Source organism: Acanthochromis polyacanthus, chromosome 11, assembly GCF_021347895.1.
Source record: "Acanthochromis polyacanthus isolate Apoly-LR-REF ecotype Palm Island chromosome 11, KAUST_Apoly_ChrSc, whole genome shotgun sequence".
Taxonomy (NCBI): Eukaryota; Metazoa; Chordata; class Actinopteri; family Pomacentridae; genus Acanthochromis; species Acanthochromis polyacanthus.
In genome coordinates, this window is record NC_067123.1 from 1,142,115 (window position 1) to 1,160,261 (window position 18,147).

Below are 18,147 nucleotides of genomic sequence, written 5' to 3' on the forward strand. Positions count from 1 at the left end.
TCCATCCCTCTAGCATCCATCATCCATCATCCATCCATCATCCATCCATCATCCATCCATCCATTCATACTCCATCATCTATCCATCTATCCATCCATCCATCCATCCCTCTCGCATCCATCATCCATCATCCACCCATCCATCCATCCATCCTACCAGTGGTGATGACTCCCTCCAGCCGAATGATGTTTGCGTGGTCAAACTGTCCGAGGATTCCGGCCTCGCTGAGGAAGGATCGTCTCTGTTTGTCAGAACATCCAGCCCTCAGCGTCTTTATGGCCACCGGCAGCTCCCTCTTACTGGGCAGCTTCAAGCAACCGCGGCACACTTCCCCAAAGTCTCCTGCAGGGGGCATCACAAACAGAAACATTGCAGTTAAAAGTATGCTGGAGGTCAGACGGCATCAAAAGAAAACAAGAGGGAATGAAACGAGGCTGCAGAGGAAGCAGATGGAGAAAACATTCTGGGAGGAAGAGATGATGTAAACGGACAGACACTGGAACACAAAAGGATCAAAGAGACATCAAAGATGGTTCAGGATGTCGGGGAAACAGTGAAGTATCAAGCAGAAACAAGGTACATCTAACAGCCAGAACAGGGAGCCGCAATGATTGAACTGGTTTCTGCAATTTATCTCAAGGAAGGTTGAGGGAACAATGATTTTTATTTTAATTTTCTCTGTTTGCTTTGTCTCGGACTGATCTAATCACCTCTGATACCTCTGGTATCAGAAACAGGAGCTCAGTTTGAATGTTTACAGTTTTCTATACCCATTTAATGCTCATATCCTGCTGAAAATCTATTGAAAAACAACTTATTAAAATGGTTTCTAACTCTAAAAGAAGCTGTTCAAAGTCTGAAAAATGACCCTGATGATGTTTTCTCAAAATTTCCAATGAAAATTTAATGGTTTTCTTTGTTAACAGGCCAGTATGGAGCTTCTATGAACTATCGGACACATCATGAGGGAAATAAACTGTTTCCACCATAAAATGCAGGCAACCATCTCAAAAACACAAACCTAGACTTTCTGAGTAGCAAAACTAAAGAAGTCTGTGTGGATTAGAGTTCTGTCTGCCAAATTAAATGCTCTCATTATGCTTAAAATGAATAACTTGTGGTTCTAAAATTATCTCTGGAGTTCTGAAACAAACTGTTCTAAGTCTAAAAACATAACCCTGGTGATGTTTTCTTGAAATTTCCAGAGAAAATCAGTATTTTTACCTCTTTAACATGTCCATTTGGTATTTTATACATGCTATAGGACACACTATGAGTGAAATAAACTATATTTCTACCTTGAAGCTGCCATCTGCAGCCTCAAAAACACAAGTTCAGACATTTTCTGCTTATTTATGTTATTTGTCTATCTCCAATGAGATTCTCGTATTCTTCATATGCTACCTCAAAATTTTCAATAAAATCTAAATTTTCCCTCGTTAATATGTCCACATGATGGTTCCATGAGCTAACAAAAATAAACACTATTTCCAACACAAAGCTGTGGTCTAGATCTCTAAACATGAATTCATATTTCCAGGATAACAAAACTAATGAATCCTGTATTAATAACAGTTTTCTATAGCCAATATGATGCACATATCCTGCTTAAAATTATGGTTTGTGGTTCTAAAATGACCTCTGTAGCTCTGAAATTAGCTTTCTAAAGCCTGAGAAAAAATGAAACCAATGGTGTTATATCAAAATTTCCATTTTTTTTTAAAAACCCGATAAGCTACCCATAAGGTGTTTTTTTACGTGCTAGAGAACAAGACAAATACAGACCATTTACCATTAAACACCTTCCTGTCTCAAAAACACTGATTCAGATTTCCAGGGAAACAGAAATCCAATCCAATCCAATCCCGCTTTATTTATATAGCACTTTTACCAACCACCGATTGACCCAAAGTGCTGTACATACATGTAAATAAGGAAAAAGAAATAAGGGATTCTTTCTGTCTTCTTGCATGATGGAGCTTTTGCATCTTTTCTTTTCTTCAGAAATGGCTCCAACACGTGTGACTGAATTATTTTTATTATTTTAAGGCGTCATCTTTTCATTTCGACTCTAAAAAACTTCTAAATATGTAACTTTAAAGCACAAAGTTGGTTTTAAGGGAGACTTTAACAGGAAACTGTGGCTTTTTCCACATGCATTTACCTGTCAGATAATCTAATAAAGTTTTTTTTTACTTTCATCCAGAGTATCAAAGTGGACATCAGAGCCTTTGCTGCACACAATTATTTTAAAAATCTGCTTCTTACATCTCTCAGCTTAACAAAACTGCAGAATTAAATAGCCAAATGCTGCTTTGTCTTTGTGTTAAAGTCGTACCGGTGTGCACGATCCTCTCGATCTTGATGCTGGAGTTGTCGAGCTCCTTGGCGAAGGCGTGCACGGCCTGCAGCAGGTCCTCGCAGGTCTCCGGGTCGATGTAGGTCCTCCGAGTCGGGATCTTAACTGCAAGAAACAAACAACAACACTCAGCATTTACAAAAGTTCATGGATTTTTAAAAATGCAGCCCATAATTCACTGCACAAAGAAACAAAGTCGGAAGCGGCCAGCGGCAGCACGTCCTCATGAGATGCAGGACGGATGAATGGAAGCACTCAGATAGCATTAAAGCCAGCAGACGTACAGCTAGCTAGCTGATTGTTTAGCTAGCATAAAGAGATGTCTGCAGCTCCGTCTCCAAACACAAAGAACACATTTCTGATGTCTGCATTGCTTTGTGCTGCATTCAGGCTGAAATCAGTGCAGAAATTGGAGCCTTTGGCTGCTTCAACAAAGAATTCGTGTCCGTGTGATTGTTGAGCATTAGGCCCAGATGTAGCGTCTGAGGAGGAAGCTTTGCTCTTTGATCCACAGACTGAAATCAATACAACTGGAAAACTTTCTGCTCTTAGACTTCACCAGAAACTCGTAAATATCTCAGTCGAGGCAGTTAAGTGAGGTCATGACAACCAGGCACCTCCAAGTGTAAAGAGCACAGCTTCAAGAGGGTTTTCTTCCATTTAAAACCTAAAACAGCTTTAGTTTCTGTATTCAAGACTTGTCCAGATCCTCCAGTTTCATCGGATTGACCTTGCAGATTCCAGAAGGAAAAAAGGAGACCAAAGGCTTGGAGTTGGACTTTGGGTTTCCTCCACGAGGCTTTATTTAGATCACAGAGTGTCTCCACAAGGCTTTTAGTCTTTTCAAAATGTTATCTCTTCAACACACACACACACACACACACACACACACACACACACACACACACACACACACACACACACACACACACACACACACACACACACACACACACACGAAAGTAACATACAAGCAGAGCACAGTAAAACCCTCAGACTGGGAGGAACACAATAGATCCTAAAACGCTGACAGGAAATCTGAAGAGTCGTGGTGCTGCTCGCTGGACGCTGCTGTTAGCCTGGGTTTAAATAAATTAAAACTTTTTAAACTTAATTATTAGAAACTCTCTGCAGGTTGCATCCAAGTCTGTCCAGATTCCTATACCACAAAATATTACACATATATATATATATATATATATATATATATATATATACACACGTGGACAAAATTGTTGGTACCCCTCAGTTAAAGAAGGAAAAACCCACAATTCTCACTGAAATCACTTGAAACTCACAAAAGTAACAATAAATAAAAATTTATTGAAAATTAAATAATCAAAATCAGCCATCACTTTTGAATTGTTGATTAACATAATTATTAAAAAAAAACAAACTAATGAAATAGAGCTGGACAAAAATGATGGTACCCATAACTTAATATTTTGTTGCACAACCTTTTGAGGCAATCACTGCAATTAAACGATTTCTGTATTTGTCAATGAGCGTTCTGCAGCTGTCAACAGGTATTTTGGCCCACTCCTCATGAGCAAACAGCTCCAGTTGTCTCAGGTTTGATGGGTGTCTTCTCCAAATGGCATGTTTCAGCTCCTTCCACATATGTTCAATGGGATTCAGATCTGGGCTCATCGAAGGCCACTTTAGAATAGTCCAACGCTTTTCTCTCAGCCATTCTTGGGTGTTTTTGGCTGTGTGTTTTGGATCGTTGTCCTGTTGGAAGACCCATGACCTGCGACTGAGACCAAGCTTTCTGACACTAGGCAGCACATTTCTCTCCAGAATGCCTTGATAGTCTTCAGATTTCATCGTACCTTGCACACTTTCAAGACACCCTGTGCCAGATGCAGCAAAGCAGCCCCAAAACATTACTGAGCCTCCTCCATGTTTCACCGTAGGGACAGTGTTCTTTTCTTCGTATGCTTGGTTTTTGAGTCTATGAACATAGAGTTGATGTGCCTTACCAAAAAGCTCCAGTTTGGTCTCATCTGTCCAAAGGACATTCTCCCAGAAGCTTTGTGGCTTGTCAACATGCATTTTTGCAAATTCCAGTCTGGCTTTTTTATGAGTTTTTTTCAGCAGTGGTGTCCTCCTTGGTCGTCTCCCATGAAGTCCACTTTGGCTCAAACAACGACGAATGGTGCGATCTGACACTGATGTACCTTGGCCTTGGAGTTCAACTTTAATTTCTTTGGAGGTTGCTCTGGGCTCTTTGGATACAATTCGAACGATCCGTCTCTTCAATTTGTCATCAATTTTCCTCTTGCGGCCACGTCCAGGGAGGTTGGCTACTGTCCCGTGGGTCTTGAACTTCTGAATAATATGAGCCACTGTTGTCACAGGAACTTCAAGCTGTTTAGAGATGGTCTTATAGCCTTTACCTTTAAGATGTTTGTCTATCATTTTTTTTTGGATGTCCTGGGACAATTCTCTCCTTCGCTTTCTGTTGTCCATGTTCAGTGTGGTACACACCTTTTCACCAAACAGCAGGGTGACTACTTGTCTCCCTTTAAATAGGCAGACTGACTGATTATGAGTTTGGAAACACCTGTGATGTCAGTTAAATGACACACCTGAGTTAATCATGTCACTCTGGTCAAATAGTTTTCAATCTTTTATAGAGGTACCATCATTTTTGTCCAGGCCTGTTTCATTAGTTTGTTTTTTTAAATAATTATGTTAATCAACAATTCAAAAGTAATGGCTGATTTTGATTATTTAATTTTCAATAAATTTTTATTTATTGTTACTTTTGTGAGTTTCAAGTGATTTCAGTGAGAATTGTGGGTTTTTCCTTCTTTAACTGAGGGGTACCAACAATTTTGTCCACGTGTGTATATTATGTATGTCCTCCATGATAGACAACAGCTTTGTCATCATCCTCCTGTCTCCCACCACCTCCACAGGATCAAGGGGGCAGCCCAGGATAGAACTGGCTTTCTTTATCAGTTTGTTTAGTCTCCTCCTGTCTGCAGCCGTGATGCTGCTGCTCCAGCAGACCACTCCATACATGATGGCTGATGCCACCACAGAGTCATAAAAGGTCTTCAGAAGTGCTCCCTGCACCCCGAAGGACCTCAGTCTTCTGAGTTTTCTATTATTATATTATTGAACATGTTAACTTATGGCATATAAAGGTGTTACTGCAAAATGTAGTATTAGAGTGAAAATTTAGTGCTAGAGGAAAAATGTAGTACTAGAGTGTAAATGCTGTATTAGAGGGTAAATGTAGTACTAGAGGGTAAATGCTGTATTAGAGGGTAAATGTAGTACTAGAGGGTAAATGCTGTATTAGAGGGTAAATGTAGTACTAGAGGGTAAATGTAGTCTTAGAGGGTAAATGTAGTCTTAGAGGGTAAATGTAGTCTTAGAGGGTAAATGTAGTATTAGAGGGTAAATGTAGTCTTAGAGGGTAAATGTAGTCTTAGAGGGTAAATGCTGTATTAGAGGGTAAATGTAGTACTAGAGGGTAAATGTAGTCTTAGAGGGTAAATGTAGTCTTAGAGGGTAAATGTAGTGTTAGAGGGTAAATGTAGTCTTAGAGGGTAAATGTAGTATTAGAGGGTAAATGTAGTGTTAGAGGGTAAATGTAGTGTTAGAGGGTATCCCAAAGTTCATATGTTTCAGACAATGTGGGATCAAATCATGTGTCTTTTCACTGAAACAGTAGCAGGCAGAGAGCATTGTGGGAGTTTAGCAGCAGTGGGCACCATGACAAAGACTAACCCGTCTGTGGGACAGCAGACGTAAACAAACGGCCATCGATCAACCAATCAGCCAATATTTGATCAATAAAGCTGATTATGATTGAACACTACTTCGTAGCTGTGGCTGTAGCTCCAAATATTTGCTACAAAATTAAAAACATGGAGGTTTAGCACAATATTTTTTTAGCCACAGCTGCTAGAAAACTTCTTGGATAACTGTGTGAAGTTTTGTTTTAATTAGTAAATTAATTCTTGATCTATAGCCCAAATTGTATATTTATGTCAGATTTGAATAGTCTTCCTGAGATTCATGAGAACAGGAAGGATGGACGGACAACCTGAAGTCATTTTGATACAAAAATATTGGAAAACAACGTGATCTTGAAACTTAAAACCACAACCAGACGTCTGATCAATGGTTAAAAGGTGACGTATTGTTAAAACACAATAACAGGTTTTAATGTCAGCTGAATGTAAAACGTGAATTCATTTCCGTTGGCCTATAAAAAGGTTTCCGCTAACGATTAGCTCCACTTTTAACAGACGTCTATAAAATCACCGCTGTGACACTCAGGAGACGAAACAAATCACAGCTGACATTTGGAAATGGAGGCGGTATTGACCCCTGACTGTTTGACTGAACAGCAGCAGAACAAAAAAAGCTTTTTGTTTCCTTCATCAGCTGCTGCTTCTATTTACTGAACACTAACAACTAGCCGATAATCATCAACCAATGAGCTGCAGGTTTCAATTAGCCAACCCATAACCCTCATTACTGCATGTTAAAGCTCATCTTCCTGGAAAAGACCCACCGGTTCTCAGAAACAACCAAAGAACAGAAGCTCTGAAATGTGATTACAGCTGCAGATGGACCTGAAGGATCCTCAGAATGGACTATCGATCCGAGAAAGAAAAGACAAACGAAAGCTTTTCTATTTCAGGCCTGGATTGACTTTTCAAACATTCCTGTTGTTTAAAATCGGCTGTAAAAAAGTCAATCCACAGTTTGTTCAGTTTTAGTAAAATACCTCCAAAAGTTCACAAAATGCAGTCGAGATTCTTTAGTTTTGACCATCTCTAATTAGAAATGAGCTTCATCTGTCTGCAGATCAGACTTTTTATTCTGGAGCCACAAACTGGCTTTACTAATCTTTCTGGCTGCAAAATCAGACAAACTACATCTTTATCTCTCGTGAGGATGTTGGAAGAGATCCAAAGAGCTGGAGATGAGGGAACAAGGAGAAGAAGAAAAAGACAAAAACGTTAAATGTTGTTGAGCTTGGTGTTGTTTATGGCCGTAAATTCTGCTTTTAAACATCTGATCACAACATTTTAATAAACATCTGTGAGCTTTTTGAGTCTATTAAACATCTAATGAAGCCATGCATGTAGAGCTGCTAGTCTTCAGTAATAATATTCTGATCATAAAACCCAACAACCCTTCCTATATGCTGAATATTAAAATTTCTATTTTAGACTTTTCATACTCTTTTTAATGTTGTAAATATCGGTGCAACTTTCTTTTTCAATGAGCATAATTTCCTTGTTCTTTTGCACATTTTTAGTTCTCTTATTTGTCTGAATGTTTTTGTATTTGTCTAAACTCTGGTATTTTTGATTTAAACATTTATTCTTTCAAAGGTCTTTTTATTGAGATTTCACAGTTCAACATGAAAACATCAGGCACTAACAAAGTGACTTTTCTTTCTTTTTACCCTTTAAGCTGCAGTCAATTCCAGCCATTTTCAGTACAAAAAATCACTAATATTCTATTTGTAAATAAAAATATGACGAGAAATACAGGGAATATTGGACGCGCATCGCGAGGTGCATTTCCTTGAAAATGACCGATTTGTGGATTTTATACCGACTTCAGGACATGTTTTGGACAAAATAGTTTACTGGCTTGTGTCGTCTGGATGTCCAAGGTTGGATTATGGCCGTTTTTGTGGAATATTTTCATCTGTGTGTAATAATGAACACGGAAATGTGAGTCGTGCTGTGTACGTTGAAGCCGTGTATAGAGAAAGGATGGATGGATATTTGTTGTCGGACAAATGTGTTTATATTACCTGCTGTGGTAATCACATCTGAAAGTGGTTTATACCGGCGGATTCATGAGAATCTAAGCTTTCCATCGGCGTATAGTGTTTGTATAATCACGTTTGCAGCCTTGGGACATTCTTGAAATTCCTATGCAAATTAGTAGGTGTACCGCCGGCGGTACACTGAAGTTTAACGGGTTAACATGTGCGGCACTCTCAGTCAAGAGAACGGTAGTGCTGGTTTAATCAGGTTTAAACATTTATTGATGGAGAATTTAGTGTTAATGTTAAAAAAAAACATTACGACATGTTTGCTGTATCTCCTCCTGCTCACCATCTCACACTCTAAAAGTCCTAACCCTACAGCTGAGGAGCTTTTTTTTTTTGACTTGGACAGACTTTATGCATCCCGAGAGGGAAATTCTGTACATTTCTTCACACAAACCAATTTTTTCATCGGAAAATGTGGACTTCTGTGGTTGTGTTTCTGTTTCGGGCTGCAGTTTGGATAAAAAGTGGACGACTGTGTTTCTGCATTTTCTCCAGGAGATGTATGTTTCATTTTTTCCAAAGAAACCAGTTCATCTAGTAGGAAAACTGTTTTACAAATAAAATGATCAACATCAGCTGAAACTATCTGAACACTCTATAGTGACTTCATGGGCTGATTAGTTTGGGGTTAGCTAACTAACTAACTAATTAACTAACCAACTAATTGACTGACTGACTAACTAACTGACCGACCGACCGACCGACCAATTGGCTAACTACCTGGCCCATGTTTCAGATACCATCTTATCACCCTTGATGAAACCGGTCATTAATGCAGATTACAGAATTTCTCCTTCCTCCCCAACCATCGCTGCACATTTTTCGGTCACGACATGAAACTAATGTTCTGATGAGTCTCTGCCGGTTCACCTCTCCTCCTCCTTCCTCCTCCTCTGCTTCATCTCTCCAACACTCGTCCATTCAGCCTCTCTTCCTGTTAATTTACGGTTTAAGGAGACTGGTAGCCGAACAGATGGAGAACAAAAAAACTAAAACCAACGAATCCCTCCAGCAGCCTTCCTGCTCTCTGACCAGAAATATCACTTTGTTTATGTTTTCTAATGGAAGGTGTGTGTGTGTGTGTGTGTGTGTGTGTGTGTGTGTGTGTGTGTGTGTGTGTGTGTGTGTGTGTGTGTGTGTGTGTGTTGTGTGCCTGTCAGCTGCTGCCGTGTCTTTGTGTGTTTGTTTGTGCAGATTTAATTCCCTCTGCGTGGCTCCGGCTCATTATTCATCAGGCGTAGTGCTCCAAACCTCTCAGAGGGCTCAGCATGCCGGGAGATTAAACAGCGAGCAAATGAGCGTGCACGAGCATGCACGCACAAAACTACTGTACAGAACTCTGACAATACGCGCATTAGCAAACGCACACTAACAGGCAGACAGATGTTAACTGTTCAGTCAGAATTTACAGCCTGGTACAACACCAAGCTCAACAACATTTAACGTTTTTGTCCTTTTCTTCTTTTCCTTGTTCCCTCATCTCCAGCTATTTGGCTCTCTTCCAACATCCTCACTAGAGATAAAGATGTAATGTGTTCCAGTAATAGTCAGTCAGCTGTAAACCAGAAATAATGTTTAACTACGTCTGCTCAGAGTCTGCAGTTTGCAGCCAAAAAGCTAAAATGTACAAATTTCAGAACATTTCAGCTGCAGACAGACAGGAGATGATCATTTTCACTGGAGATAATAAAAGTTTAAGATAGAATATAACGACAAAGTTGAAGTTGTGTAGTTCTGCATGAAGCAGCAAATAAAGAAAAGAAAAAGACAGTTTTTCTAATGCAGCCTTGGACACAAGCAGAACACTAAAGCCTCTTAAAACTTTGTGGCTAAATGGTTAAAAAGCAGAAATTACTTAGCAGAGTAGGCCAGGATCATCGGATCATGTGGCCTCAAGCAAAGCAGCATGGGCTGAGGCAACAGTTTGACGAAGACACATCTAGAATCATCAATGCAACAAAGGAAGACGTTGAAGGCCGACTCAAGAACCTGACCACCATCACCACAAGGTCTGATCATCATATTTCATCATCAAGAGGTTTGGTGTTGAGGAGCTCAAGCCCATTTACACCAACAACCACAGGGCAGACAAGATCCATCAGCTATGGAAAGAACTAGGGATGTTGGCAAAGCAGTACAAAGCAGCAGCTGAGGAGGAGAAGCCACCTCTTGCTGAGTTCCAACACACCATCCAGAAGAAACTCATGACCCTGCATAGGACTGAATAGCACAGGAGACGGAGGATGGAGAGAGCAGCAAAATTCCTTCCTCGCCAACCCCCTGGATTTCCCAAAGCAGCTGTTGGGACAGAAACGCAACAGGTGTTTTGATTGCAGCAAAGTAGACAATTTCCTGTGCAACACCCTCAGTGATCCAGACAGAGAACAACAGCTAGGATCAAAGAGAATTCTCTTGGACATACCAGCCCCTCTGGTGGAGTTTAACACCTCAGAACCCATTTGGAAGGAAGTTCAGGAGGCTGTAATGGCAGCTAAAGCTAGCTCTGCCCCAGGTCCTAGTGGAATTCCCTGTAAGGTGTACAAGTGCTGCCAGAATCTCCTCAGAATCCTTTGGAAGTGATTTGGTGAAGGGGAATCATTGCTGACCAGTGGAGACAGGCACAGGGCATCTGGATTCCTAAGGAGAAGAAACTCAACCAAGCTGGAGCAATTCGGATCCATCTCACTCCTCAGCGTGGAAGGAAAGGTCTTCTTTAGCATTCTGGCCAGAAAGATGGCACACGTTCTCCTGAAGAATAAGTACATTGATGCATCAGTGCAGAAGGGTGGCATCGCCGGTGTCCCGGGAACACAGTGGAGTGGTCACCCAGCTGATTATGGAGGCACATGAGGGGAATGGAGACCTGGCAGTGCTTTGATTGGATCTAGCCAATGCATATGGGTCAATCCCCCACAAGCTGGTCGAGATCACCCTCAAACGACACCACATACTCTGCAAGACCAAGGACCTCATCCTGAACTACTAGGGGAATTTCAGAATGAGAGTGACATCAGGGAGCCTAACATCAAACTGGCACCGGATTGAGAAAGGGACCATAACTTGTTGTACAACTCAGTCATCCTGTTTGTCCTTGCCATGGATATGTTGGTAAAAGCAGTAGAAACTAGACGAGCCCTCAGTAGATGGCAGAACCACGTCCATGCATGACACTCTGTATCAATTTTGATCATCCTACGTATATCTTTTCCGATACAAATGATGCAATATGCAAGAAATGTGCTAAATGACCCCTGTGACCTTGACCTTGATCTGCTGACCTGTAATTCAACAACTGAGCAGGGGACCTTAGACTGATCTTCAGTGCCAAGTTTGATTATCCTGACTTCAGTACTTGCAGAGATATCTGACCGGACATACACACACACACACATACATACAGTGCCTTGTGAAAGTATTCGGCCCCCTTGAACTTTTCAACCTTTCGCCACATTTCAGGCTTCAAACAGAAAGATATAAAATTTTAATTTTCTGTCAAGAATCAACAACAGTTTGGACACAATCGTGAAGTGGAACGACCTTTATTGGATATTTTAAACTTTTTTAACAAATAAAAACCTGAAAAGTGGAGCGTGCAATATTATTGGGCCCCCTTGCATTAATACTGTGTAGCGCCACCTTTTGCTGCAATTACAGCTGCAAGTCGCTTAGGGTATGTCTCTATCAGTTTTGCACATCCAGAGACTGAAATTCTTGCCCATTCTTCCTGCAAAACAGCTGGAGCTCAGTGAGGTTGGATGGAGAGCGTTTGTGAACAGCAGTCTTCAGCTCTGCCCACAGATTCTCTGATTGTTGTCCTATGGACAGACTCTCCCACCTCAGCTGTAGATCTCTGCAGTTCATCCAGAGTGATCATGGGCCTCTTGGCTGCATCTCTGATCAGTCTTCTCCTTGTTCCAGGTGAAAGTTTAGAGGGACGGCCGGGTCTTGGTAGATCTGCAGTGGTCTGATACTCCTTCCATTTCAATATGATTGCTTGCACAGTGCTCCTTGAGATGTTTAAATCTTGGGAAATCTTTTTGTATCCAAATCCAGCTTTAAACTTCTCCACAACAGTATCTGGGACCTGCCTGGTGTGTTCCTTGGTCTTCATGATGCTCTCTGCACTTTAAACAGAACCCTGAGACTATCACAGAGCAGGTGCATTTATACGGAGACTTGATTACACACAGGTGGATTCTATTTATCATCATCAGTCATTTAGGACAACATTGGATCATTCAGAGATCCTCACTGAACTTCTGGAGTGAGTTTGCTGCACTGAAAGTAAAGGGGCCGAATAATATTGCACACCCCACTTTTCAGTTTTTTATTTGTTAAAAAAGTATAAAATATCCAATAAATTTCGTTCCACTTCACGATTGTGTCCCAATTGTTGTTGATTCTTGAAAAAAAATTAAAATTTTATATCTTTATGTTTGAAACCTGTTCAAGGGGGCCGAATACTTTCACAAGGCACTGTACTTACCCAGCCAGCTATCGAAGCGAATGCAGTAACCCTGCTGACGTACGTCAGGCGTGGTTAAAGAAGAGTAGAGACCCACTGTCCAAGTCTGGAATCTGGCAGCCCCCTATTCGTGCATTTATGAACGACCTGACAGTCACCACTACATCTGTGCCTGGATGCCGGTAGATCCTCCAGGGCTTGGACAAGCTCATCTGTTGGACAAGGATGAGCTTTGGCGAAGGACACTACTGCTGGCGTCATGACCAGGTGTTAAAGACAGTGGCCGAGACCATCTCCACTGCAGTGGCCAACAACAAACACATCCGCAGCCCGCGGATAATACCTTCGTGAAAGCTGGAGAGAAGCCACAACTACAGCCAACACCTACAGTTGGCCTTCTCTCATCCGCATACTGGAAACTGTGAGTTGACTTGGACAGGCAGCTCCCAGAGCATAGAACACCGACCTCCTTGAGACCAGACGGGGTCCTGACATCTGCCTCCTCTAAGCAAGTCCCTTACTGGAACTATTAGTTCCTTGGGAAGACTGCACGGTAGAGACTAATGAGTGTAAGCAGCTCAGATACCACAAGCTCACCAAGGAATGCTGGAGGAGAGGCAGGAAGCCTGCTGTGAGCTGGTAGAGGTGGGATGTCAAGGATTTGTGGCCCGCTCCCTCTGCAGGACCTACACCCTGCTTGGCATCACAGGAGCTGTGAAAAAGAGATTCATCAAATCCACCATAGAGGCTGCAGAGAGACTTCCAGGTGGATCTGGATCAAGAGGTCAATGATTTCAGGAAACATCTCTGATATGTCCCAGCGCATTCCTGGATGCATCTACACACCTTTAACACAAACAACAACTAGTTCAACATCAAACTGGACGTATTGAAGAAGTTCTGTAACCAGATGTTTTAAAAAAGAACTTACAACCTTCTGCTACCAGAAACACAATATCTACCATCATGTTGGTAAAGCTGCTGCTGTTATTCTGGAGGTTTTATCTTCTGTTTCTTCTCCTCCTTCTCTCTAATGTAGCACTGGTGTTTGGACTCAGCTGAGTGTGAACTCAGAATTAATATTTAATGCCTCAAAAGTCATGGGGAGCACCAGCGTGTTCACATTCACACGCCTCAGAACACGTGAGCGACACTTACACTGGAAGTAGAGTTCCTCGTCTCCCTCCTGAGAAGCTTTGCTGTAGCCGCACTGTCTGCAAAATACACAAGCACAACCAGTTTTAATACACAAAAAACACAAACACAACCAGTTTTAATACACAAAAAACACAAACACAACCAGGTTTTAAAACAAGAACCAGATTCTATCAGACCCATGAGAAGGAAAACACAAAGATTTGCTGCTGTTGTTGCTTCTTTTTGTGCAGTAATCAACACAAACACACAGAAAAACACACAAAACTACACAAACACACTGTACAGTGTCTTTGCATGAACGCACTCTGTGGTCTCCATCCTTCACCTCCACAAACAAACACAGAAAACACACAAAAAACATGACAAACTACACAGACACACAGTGATAAAGTCTTTCTGCTGACCAGGATCCTCGATTAGAGAAAAAATAAAATATTTCTAAGATGTTCTTCTGACCAACAGGGTTCTAATAAAATTCACAGAACTGAAGTTTTTATTAAAGTGTGTGCATTTTATCACCATAAAGGAGTAAATATGTGTTATTGTGACATGACTAAAACCAGACTGGAGGCATCAGAATGTCGTTCCAGGACTTTAATATTTTTAACTTTTCTACAAATAATTTTAATTTTTTTTATTAATTTGTTTAGATTTTTAAAATAAGAGCTGTAGAATGAAGTGATTTTATCTAAATATGGGATTTTAAAGCTCACAGTTGGTTCATTTTCACAACCAAGGACTGTTTAGTTTAAAATCCAGCAGCTTTTTCTGTTTTTACAGCTTCTTGGAGTCATTTTTTTGTCATTCCATGGATTGTTCCTGCTGCGTTCAGAAAGATGAAGTCCCATCTGTTAGCCTGATGCTAGTAGATTTAATATTTTATTTAGTAGATTTAGTATTTTATTTAACAGATTTAGTATTTTATACTCTTCTCTGTCAGTTTTTCTATAAAGGATCAGAACATGTTATTATAAAATATGTTCTGTCTGTTGATGTGTCCATTGTTGGATCCAAAATTCCACTTTTTTCTGACTATTCTGTTTTGTTTTGTTTTAAAACTTGAATCTTAATAAAGCAAACTGTTTAAAATGCAGCTGCCTCTCTGTCTGTTGTGTCTAATTTGTGGTTTCCATCATCCTGTCCTCATCTGATTGCATGTTTTGTTCATTTAAAAACTCTGTGGAGTATTTAATAGTAACACGTGGAGGCAGTATTAGAACTCCTCTATCAGTGTTTCTACTTTTACTGTTATAAATATATTTATGGCCATACAGATCCTAACAACAGCTCTAGTCTCAGCAGGAGAGTTTCTGTTTCTATCAACCAGCTCCTGGGTCTGGATGAAGCTGAAGCTTAACGAGTGACGATGTTCCTAAAGACCTGAGCATTTACGCTGAAGTGAAACATCACACCAGCTCTGGTTCAACTTCAGAACAGATCAGAGATTCACACACAACCAGAGATCAACTGAGTTTAAACTCAGAATGTCTGAAGGACTCCAGAGTTTTAGATTTAGGAGGAGAAAACATCTAAAGTCTGCAGCAGAACCAGAGACAAGGATGGAGGATGAGGACCAAAAAATTAAAATAATAGAGTAAAATAATAATAATAGAATTTACAGGTCTGACAAAAACAGAAACACCAGATCCATGGAGGATCTCAGACCTTCTCTCTGCTTCATTGTTTCTTCTTCTAATTCTGTTTTTTTGTCTCTGATGACATGATTCTCAGCTTTGGTTCTCCTCCTGCAGACACTCATATTAGTGTCCGGTGGAGGAGAACCATCCAGTGAAGTTTCCTTCTATCAGCTTCCGTCAGGCTCAGCTGTTTGTCAGCGATACGAAGGAAGAAAATATAAAAATGCTGCTTTCTCCTCCAGCATCCTGCAGGTTGAATCCTCTTATTGAGCTGTTAAAGGTCCTGAATGTTCAGTTCTAATCACTGCAGGAATCCGCCCATCATTAGGAAGTGATTTTCAAAATTTAATGAGTCATTTTCAAGCAAAAATGGTAAACCTTAAAGCTTCATGCTTCAGAAATATTCATATTTTTACATTTTTTCTTCTTTTTAATATTAGACTTAAAATATTTGGGCTTTTGGTCTTTTAATCATGAATCACTTATTTTTCGAATAATTTGGATAAAAATCTATCTGGACATGTACATTTCGACAAGACATTTATGATGTTTTAGCTTGAAAAAAATGTCCATCAACCAATTTTCAGCAGTTTTTTTCCCACAATATTTCGACAATATCTGAGGAACTATCAAAGATAAAAACCTGAAATTTTCTCCTTTATTTCTCATTGTGTCTCTGGAACATTGGACAGTAGATTAAATAACGTCTCCTGATCACATGCTGCAGTGTGGGGAGTCTAGCCTAACTCAACAGAACATGAACTCTGTGAGTTCTGGACGAGCAGAAAAGGCTGAACGAGGAAACGTGTGAGCTGTAAATGTGTTCTGGATTCATTTGTCTGATGAGCAGCAGATTGATGGAACCGGACAGACGAGCAGCTTAATGAAGGCATCAAAGCGTCCGGTGAACCGACGATGGAAACGAAGCAGAGAGTGTTCAGAGCACACAGCCAGGAAGCATTAAATAAAGACAAGAAGCTCATTTCTGCAGGTTCTCTGCATGTGTGTTTTTCACAGGCCTGAAAAAGTCTGTTTTTACTGCATCTGGCTGAATGCAATAAAATATTTCTAGCATGTTTCAGTTGAAGTGCAGCCAAATAAACATGAATAATGTGTGTCGCTGCGTGGGATGATGGATGTGCACGTTTCTCTGTGGGTGTGCACGAGGCGAGCTGGCAGAATTTAAAGTTGGAAAAGAGTCAAAGATCGCAGGAATAGATAATAAACTCTGTGATCTTCATCAACATGTAGCTAAAACATGATAAAAACCTCCAAACAGAAGCTTCAGTCTTAAAGCGCTGATGGATCGGATTCAGGGTTTTAGCTCTACCTTTACTCTATACTTTCACATTAATTATCAGATGTGCAGCCCAAACTCTGGTGTTTTCTGGAGAAAGAAACGACTTTCTGACATTATGAATCCTTGGAGGGGAGTTCAGTTTTGACAGCAAAATAGAAAAAAAGTTTATAAAAAGTTCTCGTCTGATTTTAATTCATCCAATTCTGACCCATTTAATTAAATGTTAAGAACTTTGAAAAACCTGCAGGTTGGAGATTCTAATTCCTGCTCTTCAGTTTTAAAAACACCCAAACTGGACCTGAAGGGCAACAGACTGGCGCTAACTAGAGCTAATTAGGAATAAAGAGTTGAACAGTTTCATCTGAAGGGATCCTGATTTAATTAGAGAGTCTGGAGATCATTGGAGGAGGTCTGACCTGCAGAACTTCGCCTGATTCCAGCTGGAATCTGGATTCTAATCTGGAAATTTACTATCAGAATCTGCTGTTTGTTGTTTACTCAAAAAAAATTACACTATTTTACTGCTTTTATATCACAATAAAGTACTTTTAATTTACAGATATTTGTGATTATTTAAAAGAATTAAATTTTATATTAAGGATTGAAAATGAAAATAAATTTCTACACTGTTATATAAATTCAGTTTTCATAATGTGTGCCCTTTTACACTATTTAAATCCATGAAAAATATCATTTCACAGATTTCACTCAAAAAGTATTAATTAAATGAAATTAATTAATTAATTAACAAACTTATGTACTCACTCACTTATTTATTTATTTATTTATTTTCTTATTTACTAACTTATTGATTTACTTATTCAGTAATTTACTAACAGATTTGTGTAATTTGGGTAAACGTGGATCAGTGTGGAGGAGAGATGAAGTGGAGGATGTGTGTTTGAAGGTGTGATTTACCTCCTCCAGATGAGCAGCCCGACTCCCATCGACAGCAGCATGATGAGGGCAGCGACAGAAACCACCACGATGATCACCACCGGACTCTGTTCACTGGACGCCAGGGCTACTGGAGATACACAACAACAACATCAGCAAAAACATGACAAACATCAGCTACAGGTTTGTGCAGGACGCAGAACATATTTAACACAGAGAGCAAAGAAGAATGTGAGATGAAAACTAAATCAACTCAAAATGACATAATAACAATACAAATGACACAGAAAGCAACGGACATGAAATTGTCAATAACACAAACAAGAAGCATACCAATACAAATGAAACAATAAAAGACACACAGCCACGAAAAACAAGGCAAAAAAACTGACACATGAAGAACCACAAACCGGTAGAGAGCTACAGGTTTGTGGTTCACATCAAACTCCAACATCTAGACCTCTATGAACATCTAGACCTCTATGAACACCTAGACCTCTATGAACATCT

At 40.1% G+C, this 18,147-nt stretch overlaps 1 protein-coding gene across 41 annotated transcripts in view; it reads right to left on the reverse strand.

The window, feature by feature from the left end:
- The window catches only part of LOC110969360 (ephrin type-A receptor 7-like), a 254,291-nt gene that overhangs the window by 19,258 nt on the left and 216,886 nt on the right, over positions 1-18,147 (reverse strand). For 40 of the 41 annotated variants that reach the window (XR_007944954.1, XR_007944935.1, XR_007944933.1 and 37 more), the window contains exons 8-11: positions 17,659-17,767; positions 13,804-13,859; positions 2,339-2,464; positions 157-342 (exon numbers count right to left, since the gene is read on the reverse strand). Coding sequence is in view for 1 of the 41 variants with exons in the window: in XM_051955077.1 (XP_051811037.1) it covers positions 157-342; positions 2,339-2,464; positions 13,804-13,859; positions 17,659-17,764 (474 nt within the window). In the remaining 40 variants the exon portion in view is untranslated. The remainder of the gene's footprint in view (positions 1-156; positions 343-2,338; positions 2,465-13,803; positions 13,860-17,658; positions 17,768-18,147) is intronic. The other variant, XM_051955077.1, reaches the window with a different exon arrangement.